Source organism: Phyllobates terribilis, unplaced genomic scaffold (genome assembly GCF_046119375.1).
Source record: "Phyllobates terribilis strain yellow unplaced genomic scaffold, ASM4611937v1 Scaffold_8__6_contigs__length_399053987, whole genome shotgun sequence".
Classification (NCBI taxonomy): Eukaryota; Metazoa; Chordata; class Amphibia; order Anura; family Dendrobatidae; genus Phyllobates; species Phyllobates terribilis.
In genome coordinates, this window is record NW_027362768.1 from 147,678,936 (window position 1) to 147,692,183 (window position 13,248).

Sequence of the window (13,248 nt, forward strand, 5' to 3'; positions counted from 1 at the left end):
ATCCAAGCTATAGACTACAGTATAATAAGCATATGTTTCTTTGTTACTTCCAGTAAGGATGTGATGTCAGGTTGCAATGTATACTACATTAGTGGGAGAGAAAAAAAAATATTTAAAAATAGAAAAATGAGACTCTGGAGGTTAAAAAAAAAATTAAAAATAAAAATGATAAAAAAAAGGCACAAAAGCAGAGTCCACAGTCAACATCGCGAAAACAGGAAGTGGTAACAATGGGTGACATAATTCATGAGCTTATCGCCGGCCGCACGCCACCCCGCAGTATCGCCACCTGCGATCCGGCCGCTCTCTGCTTTTGTAGTGCAAATGTGATCACACGGCAGGACTATAAATAATGTATGGAAAGGAAAAATCTTCTTGGATCCGAATCCTATCCAAAATCTCACAAATGGTAAATTCACTTTGATACAAGTATCAGCGGTACAGCTACTTTATACAAAATCCTACTGACCGACATGAAACTATTAACCCAAAACCTCCCTGTGGCCCCAAATACCGGCACAACTGGTTCTTCAATTAGCTAACCCTTCTGGCTCATCAGCAACATTTTAGTATCTATTCCCATATAGGCGGAGTGCGATCATAAAGGGTGATTGTGTAGGTAAACCAAACCCCACCTGAGTGCAAAGAGCGACTGTGTTTTGGAGAGCTCAGTGCCCGAACACCCCATTTCATCTGATCACCTCCAGGTCCTCTGACAAAGGAAGTGTCCAGACTGGTTCCCACGATGATTAAGGTCAAAGTATTTTTTTTTCCAAGCTAAGACAAACTTAAGAAAGCAACGTATCTCGCTGAATCCTAAAAGTGCGTAATGTGCAAACTGTTAGGATTTGGCTCTGCTTGCTGGTTCAATCCGACTAGATTCTTTTACAGCTTCTCTCAATGTAAATCACATACTTGCAGTCATGAGACCAACCGCTTGGCAAGCAAAGGGTTAGGATTTGGCAAGCTACACCGCTTGCCAGAAATTCAATCTAACCCCTTTAACATGGGGTCCGGACTTCTCCTTTATAAAGTACCCCATGCAAGACCGGACAACTGTCTACGGTGTCCAGACTCTCACAGGGTGGCAGATGTCAAGTGAAAGAAGGTCAACATGCCCAATCTTTTGCTCTCTCGGGAGATAAGCCGGCAACCAACATGAGAGGACTGTGCGCCGAATTTTCGTCAAACTGCCTCATGCATACAAGCTCTTTAACGTTGGTGGGGGATGAGGTAGGAAAGCAGCTGCCGGACACCTCTGGTAGAGGTTTAGCTCCCCTGGAAACAAAATGATCGGGTGCTGTCGTTTCAATGGAATATCAGGGAATGGTTGAGAGGCCTGCCTACATATCAGTTGGGCAACCAGTCAGTCTAATGCGTATGGGGGCATGCAGGTCGCATAGATGCCTTTTTGATAGCGAATAACTCCCCTCTCCCTATTGAGAGCACATGCACTCTCGTTCGAGCTGCCCTGTAGACTTGACAGACAGGCAGGTCTCTGGAAGCTTCTCCCTGCTTGCAGCCCTTGAGTGACAGGTCTCTCCATACACAAGCCCGCTTGGGACCCTCCTGTCCAATCGATAACTGATACATGCGGCACTATCGGGTTCCCTTTAATTGACATGTTTTTTTCCAAAACCATAAACCAACTTGCAAATGAAGATAAGTATATGACACCAACTACTAATTAACTACTTATTAGTAGTTAAATTAGTAGTTTTGCAGATGTAGACATTCGGTGCATATCAATCCCCTAAATCAGAGTGACTAGCATGGAGCAGCTGTGATGAATGAGGACAGCCCTGTTCATGAACCCAAGATCCAATTATTCCCACCACCCAGTAAGTCCACGGAAATCATTCAGATATTGATTTATGGATTCATCACCAGGCTGCGGTAAATGAGATCAGAACCAGCGTTTCCTAACCGGTAACCTGAGAACAAGCACTTTACGGCACGCAAGATCTGATGATGAAGGTGGATACGGCACGTACAGTAATCCGCTGTGTCATAATACAAGGAAATCTGGGGATCGGGGGAGGGGGGCGAAGACTCGGCTGAATATTAAAGGATCACAAGAATCAAGATTTTACAGTGTAAAGATTTCCGCTGTTCAGTGTTTTGATATGAACTGTTTTAGTCGATGAGATTAACAGGCGAGAGGATTATTTCTGCACATTCCCTAGTTAAACCCTAGTACATAATCCTGGTGGATTTTAGGGAGAAAAAAAAAAGGTCCAGTGAAATATTAGGACAAGGATAGACTGACCTAAAAGACAAGTCCCAAAAAAGTTGAAATCTACAATAAAATAAACTTTTTTTTTTTTTAAATTCCAAAAGGAAGAAACAGAATTATCAACACATCTGTCTGAAATGTGAACAAAACAAGGTAAAACTGAATGCAAAAAAAAAAAAAAAAATGCATAAATGGAGAATGCAAACAATTCCTCCCCATTCTTTTATCATTTTCTCTCTCAAACATTAAAAAAAACAACCTGAAAAATATATAAAGAAATATTCTCTCAGAAGATCAGCCATGCTCCTTCTCCTCCTCACTGGTGTGTGGCTGTAAGACAACTGACTACAGCAGGAGCCTCCCCCCACTGCCTTGTCTGCAGTAGGACAAAAGTCTTTTTAGGCTATGTGCCCACGTTGCATTTATGAAGCAGAAAATTTCTGCTTCATAAATGCAAGTCCTCTCCCGGAAAAACGCATGCGGAATTCCGCACGCGTTTATCGCGCATTTTTCACGCGTTTATCACGCGTTTTCCACATGCGGAATTGCCTTGCGTTTTTTATGCATTGGACAAAGGCAATTCCGCTTGCGGAAACGCAAAATTAAATGACATGCTGCGGATTTTTGAACGCAGCATAAACGCTGCGGAAAAATACGCAGCATGTGCATAGAACTTGCGGAATCCCATTGGGGACCATGGGGTGCGGGTTACCAAGTGTTTTACAAGCGTTTCCGCTGCGGAAATTCCGCATCAAAAACGCTTGAAAAACGCTACGTGGGCACACAGCCTTATAATCCCTGCCCCCCTTTGCTAAATGATAGGGGTGTTGGTCAGTGAGGAGTTGAAGAGGGATCTTGTCAAAAGGTAAAAACTTGATGAACCTGTTTTGTTTTAACCTATGTAACCCCCCCCCCCTTCCCCCACGGTGTATTCTGCAGGATTTCTACAATACTAACTTATTTTGGATAATACAGAAAATGATGCAGACTAAAACTGTGAAGACAACTGTAGTGCTTCTACATGAAACTTTCTATACTGCAGGCTCTGAATATTGTCTCTGATTAATGGTGGGGGGGGGGGGGGGGCGCGGGACTGTGCATGCATGGTGTATGGGTCGATGTGGGTCCGGACCCATAGACTTCCTATTGAGCCTATACAGCGCCTGGTGCCTGCAGCTCATGCAGGAGCTACTGATAGCGCATCTATGTTAAGTTAAAGGGCTATTCCCACAACAACCCATCCATCCATCAGATAGAGGAAATCTTGCTGATCGATAGCCAAGGCTATTCTCACAGTGCCAGAGCTACGATCGCAGGCAGTCCTACTGATTAAACCTCAAGCGATCAGCAACTTACACACCTATCCTATGGATAGAGGATAACCTGTGCGCTGTGAGGATTATCGGGTGCCCGCAAGCATGTGATTCGCATACACGAAGTCACATGCAGACTAGATGGTCGCGGCATCGCTCAATGTAAATGTAGTGAGCGGGGCTGGATAAAGTCTAGTTTGAATGTGGCTAGAAGCATGCAAATCACATGACCGCCGGGCGCCGGACAATCCTCAGTGTGCAGTGCACACGATGTCACATTGAGTGACTGCAGACTTGTAACTTAAGATCAGACAACCCCTTTAATGTGCGCTCTGAACTATCTGTAATAGATATGCTGTCAAGAATGATGATCCTAGATCCTTTCACCCGACAAATGTGTTTCGCTTGCAAGACATTTTGCATACTTCCCAGAGGAGCATTGCGGCTTTAAAAGTCTCCTCACCGTGACATGCTTAACACGTCACTCTCCGCAAGGGGAAATGTTACTTAGATACCGTCTGACGCCTCTCACCCAGCCAAACCAAAACTCACACTTTGCACTGACGAGGGGCAGTACCCCGAAACACAGTGTCTGCAAATTGAGTTTCTGGTTCTGGCTTATATGTCGGATAATTGGCAGCCTGCTTACCCTGCAAAATTATTGGGAAACAATCATTCCTGGAAACATGATAATCGGCCAATGTGAATGCATCCTTACCGAAAAGGGTAGCGGTACATTGTTATTTTTGGTGGGGTAGTTTTAGCACTCTCAAATCCTTTAACATAATCAAGTGACAAAACTAAACAGAGTGAAGGCCAGATTCTCCTCCACCAGTCATCTTCCGGAGCAGATCACAGACGGATTTGTTGGAAACCTTTGTTTCTTACAGACGGCTTCGAATCACAAAGGAAATGTTCTGACCGTGCATCCAGACCCATAATATAGATAATATATATATATAACACATAAGGCCCCTATCCGTTCATCTCGTAAGCCCTTTGTCTTTTACCTCTGTCAGCCACATCAAACCAAAACTTAAAAAAAACAAACATTTTTTTAAGAGGGACATCAGCTCCGCAAATGACTTTTTGTTTTAACGTAACATTAGGGGTCAGTGACCGGGCCGCGGTGGTTAAGGAAAGTCATGTCTGCCTGGAATGGAGGAGCCGTAGACAGTGAGATCACCACTTCCAGCACAACAAAGGAAGCTCCTCACAAGGAACAGCTAGGCCCCGGCCCTGCACCCAAACACAGCAGGCATGCTGACCTCCGTGTCATTTCTCCTGCTGACTAATGTGTTTGCAGATCACAAGGAAAAAAAAAAAAAAAAAAAAGGCATCTTTTGGGATCAACCGATCCCATGCTGGGAAATGCAGAACTTCAGACTAAAAGTTCTGGGGGGAAAAAACTGACTTCATTAAAAGGGGATGGAACAATAAAATACAATAAAATGGAAGTTTAACAACTGCAACGGTCAAAAGCAACCAATGAGGATTAGGGCACGGCCGCAGGGACATTTTGCCTCCGCAGAGGTGGAAAGCAAGATATGGCCGTGAATTCCTCATCATAAAGTGAAAAATAGCACCAAAGCTGCAATGTGTGAACAAAGACTATATTCCTATAGATGCGTGACAAATTGATTCTCCTTGTGGAGAACCAGCCAATGTAGGGAGTCGCTGGCTCAGTGGTTAGCACTGTATGGTGGCTCAGTGGTTAGCACTGCAGCCTTGCAGCACTGGGGTCCTGGCTTCAAATCCCACCAAGGACAACATCTGCAAGGAGTTTGTATGGGTTTCCTCCAGATTCTCCAAAAACATACTGATAGGGATCTAGATTGTGAGCCCCAATGGGGACAGCGTCGATAATGTCTGTACAGCGCTGTGGAATTAATAGCGCTATATAAGTGAGTAAAATAAAGTAATGCCCTCTGGGGGTTAAAAAAAAAAGAAAAAAAAAAAAAAGGAAATAATTAGCTCCCTCCGCTAGAAGAAAGAAAATCTTTAGTGTTAGCCCATAAAGCACCGGCCATAAGAGAAGCCTTGAGAAATAACTGGTGTTCTTGCCAGTACAGAACAGGTTAGGTTTGACAGGGTGAGTATCAATAGGTGGCGCTAGAGAGCAGATTCCTTCCTTCTGGAGGGGAGCCAACAGGGAATGACTTACTGATCCCGAGCAATGGAAACAGGTCCAAAAACGTGTTGCCATTGGAGTTAGTCACTATTGGAAATCTGTCGGATAAGTGATCTCCAGTTGAAACCACAACTCCCAACATTCACCAACCAGAACACAGATACACTAAAAGTGCCTTTGCCTTCATATTATGACCACAAATCCTGTCCAGAACATGCCAGAATAGGGGCAATAATCGGAGGCGACATTACACCCTCCAAGAACTGCAAAGAAACAATTCACACAAAGTGTTCAAGGAATGACTTATTTTGTGTTTTTCGAGGGAATGATCATTAACAGTGTGAAGCCATACACCGGTTTGGGGTTATCACAAGTAACATAAATGAGTATTTTCCGTCAGTAAGTGCTGCGTCTAGCACAGCGCGCCAGAGGACTGATCCGGAGGCAGAAGGCCCATTCATCACGGCACAGTGCGCAGCTGTTTGCCTTTTGGAGGCGCGGAGGGGAATGAAAGTCACACATTGTTATGTATGATATTTACTTTATACATTTGCAGGCTTGCGGGATTTTACAGTCAAAAAGAACATTCACATTCAGACAGGGAACAATAAAAGGAGCACTCAATGACAATGCAGCGGCACCAGGCATCAACCTCTCCGCTTATATTATAGCATAACGGCCATTAATCTTCATACACTCGCTGCCAACCCCACAGATGTAACTGGGCGAGGGAGATTAATTACCGGGGGTGCAGGGGAGAGGACATGGACAAGGGAACCAGAGAGCAGCAATCTTCCTCCAAAGTGAACATCAGAGCAGATACCTGTTCAGTATTTGGTCAGTATTTTACATCAGTATTTGTAAGCCAAAACCAGGAGAGGAACAATCAGAGGAAAAGTATAATAGAAACACGTCACCACTTCTGTATTTATCACCCACTCCTGGTTTTGGCTTACAAATACTGATGTAAAATACTGACCAAATACTGAACGTGGCCTAATAGTGTATCTATAGGAGAGGATCTGCAGTTCTCAGCATTGAATGGAACGGAGCTGATTGATGGGGATCGGACAGCCGGCGCCCTAACCTGAGATTGATGATCAATATTAGATGTCCGGACAACCCCTTTAAATCACCCATAGCTCCAGTGGTCTCTAACGGATTTTGTTTGCAGAGCAGGCGGTCCAAACATCCATGTGACTGCAGCAGCCAATCACTAGACTTGAAACTGATCATTAAGACCAGCGATTGGCTGCAGAGGTCATGTGCAGGTACAGCACCATCACTGCAGCAAGTAAAGAGCACCTCATCAGTGCTGGAGCAGTGGAGTATTTAGAGGGGTTGTCTTATACTTCTTCAATGCTCAAGTTTCCCACATAAAAAATATAAATTTACTTACTTAACTCCTGAACCAGCACTTTAAGTCCCAGTGGTCATGTGACATTGTTACGTGACCACTGCAGCCAATCAGCAGCTGCTTATCATTTGCACACTTCTCTGACAAAATGGAATAGTGAAGGCTGCACCTGGTGGTATCGCTTCCTCCCCCCACACATTTTTAATACATATATTCTTTTCTTAAAATCACATTTCCTGCTGTTAGACACTTTCTCCTGTATCACCCCCCTTATAAACTTATGTCACTTTCTGAAATCTGATCAAACATTTCCTTTTTTTTTCTTTTTTTTTTATAAAAGTTTGGTTTTGCTGTTGAATCATGTTACCGGGTCATTCTTACAGCACATTTTGTCACAGGTGTTGCTCAGCACCTTCTCTCTCCCCGCAGTCATAGTCCTCCTGCCCTGCTTCATGTGGATGATGGGTCCTATGTCATCCACACAGCGCCCCCAATCCTGCGCAGGCACAATATGTTGAGAGATAGATAGAGAGATAGATAGATAGATAGAGAGAGAGATAGATAGAGAGAGAGAGATAGAGAGAGAGAGAGATAGAGAGAGAGAGATAGAGAGAGAGAGATAGAGAGAGAGAGATAGAGAGAGAGAGAGAGATAGAGAGAGAGAGATAGAGAGAGAGAGATAGAGAGAGAGAGATAGAGAGAGAGAGATAGAGAGAGAGAGATAGAGAGAGAGAGATAGAGAGAGAGAGATAGAGATAGAGAGAGAGAGATAGAGAGAGAGAGATAGAGAGAGAGAGATAGAGAGAGAGATAGAGAGAGAGATAGAGAGAGAGATAGAGAGAGAGATAGAGAGAGAGATAGAGAGAGAGATAGAGAGAGAGATAGAGAGAGAGATAGAGAGAGAGATAGAGAGAGAGAGAGAGATATATGTCGTAGTTTATAACTATAACTACAAGCGCGGAGACTTCTGCTCATGCTCCATACAGACTGAGTCAAGAAGTTTTGAAAATTGTGTTCCCATTTTTCCATCATTTGTAGATCAGTAAGAGTAACTCGTCTATCCGTTCTGTGATTTCCATAATTCCATTACTTTCGGTGTTGCAATTTCAATGCTGAGTGTATAATATACATACAGAAAGTACATGACTGTATACAGTGGTGTAACTTGAAACTCATGGGTCCCACTGTACAAACTCCAACTGGGTCACCAATTATTGCAAGTCTTTAATGGCAATGACCTTCTTATATAGGCCAAAGCCACCTTTTTGGGTCCCCTAGGCTCCAGGGCCCAAGTGCGATTGCTATCCCTGCATATACTGTACTTTCGCCCCCGTCTGCATACATGTATGTGTCTATTTGTGTACATATAAATACACCCACTTATTTTCTGTATACACAAGTATAATGTGTGTATGTACATATATCTGCATACATGTGTAATTGATGTGTATGTATAGGTTTGAATACATGTTTGCGTATATACTATACATGTTTACAGCTATATGTACATACACATTTGTATACATGTATGTCTCTGTATACATATCCATTACACACATGTATACAGACCATTCACAAAACACACACAAATGGAGATATATATATCTATATATCTCCATTTGTGTATGGTCTGTATATATGTGTGTATATTATATATGTATAGTGTGTAATATATTGAGAGGTGTGTGTGTATATTATATATAATACAGAGATATAAATAGATAGATATATCTCTATTTTCACATGTCCATCCCCACGAGCCCGGCGCCGTCCTTTTCCCACGGGCTCGCCCTCTCACCCTGCCCGGCACCGTCCTTTTCCCTCGGGCTCGCCCTCTCTCCCTGCCCGGCGCCGTCCTTTTCCCCCGGGCTCGCCCTCTCTCCCTGCCCGGTGCCGTCCTTTCCCCCGGGCTCCAACCTTTCCCGGGCTCGCCCGCTCTCCCTGCCCAGTGCCGTCCTTTTCTCCCGGGCTCGCCCTCTCACCCTGCCCGGCGCAGTCCTTTTCCCCCGGGCTCGCCCTCTCTTCCTGCCCGGTGCCGTCCTTTTCCCCCGGGCTCGCCCTCTCTCCCTGCCCGGTGCCGTCCTTTCCCCCGGGCTCCAACCTTTTCCCGGCTCGTCCTCTTCTCCCGGGCTCGCCCTCTCTCCCTGCCCGGCGCCGTCCTTTTCTCCCGGGCTCGCCCTCTCACCCTGCCCGGCGCCGTCCTTTTCCCCCGGGCTCGCCCCCTCACCCTGCCCGGCGCCGTCCTTTCCCCCCGGGCTCGCCCTCTCTCCCTGCCCGGTGCCGTCCTTTCCCCCGGCTCGTCCTCGCTCCCTGCCGGCGCCGTCCTTTTCTCCTGGGCTCGCCCTCTCTCCCTGGCTTGCCCTCTCTCCTGGGCTCGCCCTCTCACCCGACCCGGTGCCGTCCTTTTCCCCCGGGCTCGCCCTCTCTCCCTGCCCGGCGCCGTCCTTTTCTCCCGGGCTCGCAATCTCACCCTGCCCGGCGCCGTCCTTTTCCCCCGGGCTCGCCCTCTCACCCTGCCCAGCGCCGTCCTTTTCCCCCGGGCTCGCCCTCTCTCCCTGCCCGGTGCCGTCCTTTCCCCCGGCTCGTCCTCGCTCCCTGCCGGCGCCGTCCTTTTCTCCTGGGCTCGCCCTCTCTCCCTGGCTTGCCCTCTCTCCCGGGCTCGCCCTCTCACCCGACCCGGTGCCGTCCTTTTCCCCCGGGCTCGCCCTCTCTCCCTGCCCGGTGCAGTCCTTTCCCCCGGGCTCCAACCTTTCCCCGGCTCGTCCTCGCTCCCTGCCGGCGCAGTCCTTTTCTCCCGGGCTCGCCCTCTCTCCCTGCCCGGAGCCGTCCTTTTCTCCCGGGCTCGCCCTCTCTCCCTGCCCGGAGCCGTCCTTTTCTCCCGGGCTCGCCCTCTCTCCCTGCTCGGCGCCGTCCTTTTCTCCCGGGCTCGCCCTCTCTCCCTGCCAGGCGCCGTCCTTTTCTCCCGGGCTCGCCCTCTCACCCTGCCCGGCGCCGTCCTTTTCTCCCGGGCTCGCCCTCTCATCCTGCCCGGCGCCGTCCTTTTCCCCCGGGCTCGCCCTCTCACCCTGCCCGGCGCCGTCCTTTTCCCCCGGGCTCGCCCTCTCACCCTGGGCTCGCCCTCTCTCCCTGCCCGGTGCCGTCCTTTCCCCCGGCTCGTCCTCGCTCCCTGCCGGCGCCGTCCTTTTCTGCTGGGCTCGCCCTCTCTCCCGGGCTCGCCCTCTCACCCGACCCGGCGCCGTCCTTTCCCCCCGGGCTCCAACCTTTCCCCGGCTCGTCCTCGCTCCCTGCCGGCGCCATCCTTTTCTCCCGGGCTCGCCCTCTCTCCCTGCCCGGAGCCGTCCTTTTCTCCCGGGCTCGCCCTCTCTCCCTACCCGGCGCCGTCCTTTTCTCCCGGGCTCGCCCTCTCTCCCTGCCCGGCGCCGTCCTTTTCTCCCGGGCTCGCCCTCTCTCCCTGCCCGGCGCCGTCCTTTTCTCTCAGGCTCGCCCTCTCTCCCTGCCCGGCGCAGTCCTTTTCTCCCGGGCTCGCCCTCTCTCCCTGCCCGGCGCAGTCCTTTTCTCCCGGGCTCGCCCTCTCTCCCTGCCCGGCGCAGTCCTTTTCTCCCGGGCTCGCCCTCTCTCCCTGCCCGGCGCAGTCCTTTTCTCCCGGGCTCGCCCTCTCTCCCTGCCCGGCGCAGTCCTTTTCTCCCGGGCTCGCCCTCTCTCCCTGCCCGGCGCAGTCCTTTTCTCCCGGGCTCGCCCTCTCTCCCTGCCCGGCGCCGTCCTTTTCTCCCGGGCTCGCCCTCTCTCCCTGCCCGGCGCCGTCCTTTTCTCCCGGGCTCGCCCTCTCTCCCTGCCCGGAGCCGTCCTTTTCTCCCGGGCTCGCCCTCTCTCCCTGCCCGGAGCCGTCCTTTTCTCCCGGGCTCGCCCTCTCTCCCTGCTCGGCGCCGTCCTTTTCTCCCGGGCTCGCCCTCTCTCCCTGCCCGGCGCCGTCCTTTTCTCCCGGGCTCGCCCTCTCTCCCTGCCCGGCGCAGTCCTTTTCTCCCGGGCTCGCCTTCTCTCCCTGCCCGGCGCCGTCCTTTTCCCCCAGGCTCGCCCCCTCCCTGCCCGGTGCCGTCCTTTCCCCCGGGTCGTCCTCTCTCCCTGCCGGCGCCGTCCTTTCCCCCGGACTCGCCTTCTCTCCCTGCCCGGGGCCGTCCTTTCCCCCGGGCTCGCCTTCTCTCCCTGCCCGGGGCCGTCCTTGCCCCCGGGCTCGCCTTCTCTCCCTGCCCGGGGCCGTCCTTTCCCCCGGGCTCGCCTTCTCTCCCTGCCGGCGCCGTCCTTTTCCCCGGGCTCGCCTTCTCTCCCTGCCCGGGGCCGTCCATTGTTCCCTACCTGGTATGGGGGCGGCGGCTCCTGATCCCCGTCGGTACCGTCCCCGTAGCTCGCCCGATCAGACTGCGATTCGTGCAGGAGGGAGATATCATCCGATGTGGGTGACTTCAGGCAGTTCCCCATGTCGCCGCGCTGGGAGGCTCCGTCTCTGCACAGTTTACACGGGGCCTCCGCTCCTGATACCTGGGCCTTAGAGGGGCTCCTGCCAGAAGGCTTGTGCGGCCTCTGCGTCTGTCAGCACCGCTCCCTCTGCCCCTCAGCGCCGGCCGCAGTGTGGGTCTCCCGGGCCGGTCAACCTCTGTCTCCGCTGAGCTCCTCCGCCGAAATCCCGGTCGCCATTACTGATCCCTGCGCTCACAGACACCGCGTGACGTCACCGCCAGCCGGGCGCTGACCACGCCCCAGTGTTTGTGTCTGGGAGGAGGACGGTCACGTGGCACAACTGCACACCCTTTCGCTGCTGGCTGGGCTGACGATGGCCGCTGTGCTGTGTGCGGGTCTCTGCCGGGCGGTACAGTCTATTGTTCACTGTTATCAGCCACTTCAGGCTAGACTGTGTCATCATGTACCGGATGTGGCTTTTGTCATCACCATTTTTGGTCGCTATCAGTTTTTTGAGCATTTATTCCATTTTTTGGGGGAGGTGAAGTGACCAGAAAACAGCGATTCTGACATTTCGATTTTTTGTTTGTTCACCGTCCCCAGTAGTCTGATATTTTATTAGTCACACACGAAAGAACTAAATGTGTTCATTTTTTTGTTATTTTTCAGGTTTTTACATTCTGGGAAAAAAAAAGGATCGTGATAGAAATGTCTATTTTATTTTATTTTTATTAATGAGGACTTTAAATGCTCGTACTATGCAATATGTGGTGCCGGCCACGTGGGTGTACAAACATGGCGGACACCGGCGCCTTCAGGTGCCCTCCCCCCATGGCATAACTAGAGTCTTTTGGGCCCCGGTGCAAGATTTGGACTGGGCACCCCCGTCCTAATTTTATATATATGCCCCGCATCCTGGCCCCATCCTGGTACGTGCCTTGGTATATGTCCCCCGGTCTGCCACTGTTCTTTAATGTATAGAAAAAAATAATCCATTATACTGACCAGGGGCATAAATAGACGTCATGGGGCCCCACAGAAGAAGTATAATACACCCCATAGTCCTCCATACCGTATAATACACTCCCCATAGTCCTCCATATAGTATAATGCACTCCCCATAGTCCTCCATACAGTATAATACACTCCCCATAGTCCTCCATACTGTATAAGGCACTCCCCATAGTCCTCCATACAGTATAATACACTCCCCATAGTCCTCCATACTGTATAAGGCACTCCCCATAGTCCTCCATACAGTATAATGCACTCCCCATAGTCCTCCTTATAGTATAATGCACCCTCCATAGTCCTCCATACAGTATAATGCACAGCCGATAGTCCTCCATACAGTATAATGCACTCCCCATAGTCCTCCATATAGTATAATGCACCCTCCATAGTCCACCATATAGTATAATGCACTCCCCATAGTCCTCCATATAGTATAATAATAGTGTTGAGCGAGCACTAAAATGCTCGGGTGCTCGAAGCTCGGGCCGAGCTCTCCGTGATACTCAGGTGCTCGACCCGAGCAACGAGCCCAATGTTAGTCTATGGCAGACCCGAGCATTTTTGTGGCGGCACCCCCGGCAGTCTTTTAAAAACCTAACAAGTGCCCAAAAGTGTCCATACTCGGTCCCCAGCCGCCCCGCGGCCGGGAGTCCACACACGGTCCCCAGCCACCTGGAGGCAGCCGGGTGTCCATAAACGGTCCCCAGCCGCCCCTATTTCTCCTTGGAACATCCCCCTACACACT

At 50.2% G+C, this 13,248-nt stretch overlaps 1 protein-coding gene across 1 annotated transcript in view; it reads right to left on the minus strand.

The window, feature by feature from the left end:
- Positions 1-11,807, minus strand: part of RNF11 (ring finger protein 11) — a 32,988-nt gene extending 21,181 nt beyond the window's left edge. Inside the window, exon 1 of the mRNA XM_073643495.1 lies at positions 11,388-11,807. Coding sequence (XP_073499596.1) covers positions 11,388-11,510 — 123 coding nt within the window. The 5' untranslated portion in view covers positions 11,511-11,807. The remainder of the gene's footprint in view (positions 1-11,387) is intronic.
- Between the last annotated feature and the right edge of the window lie 1,441 nt (positions 11,808-13,248).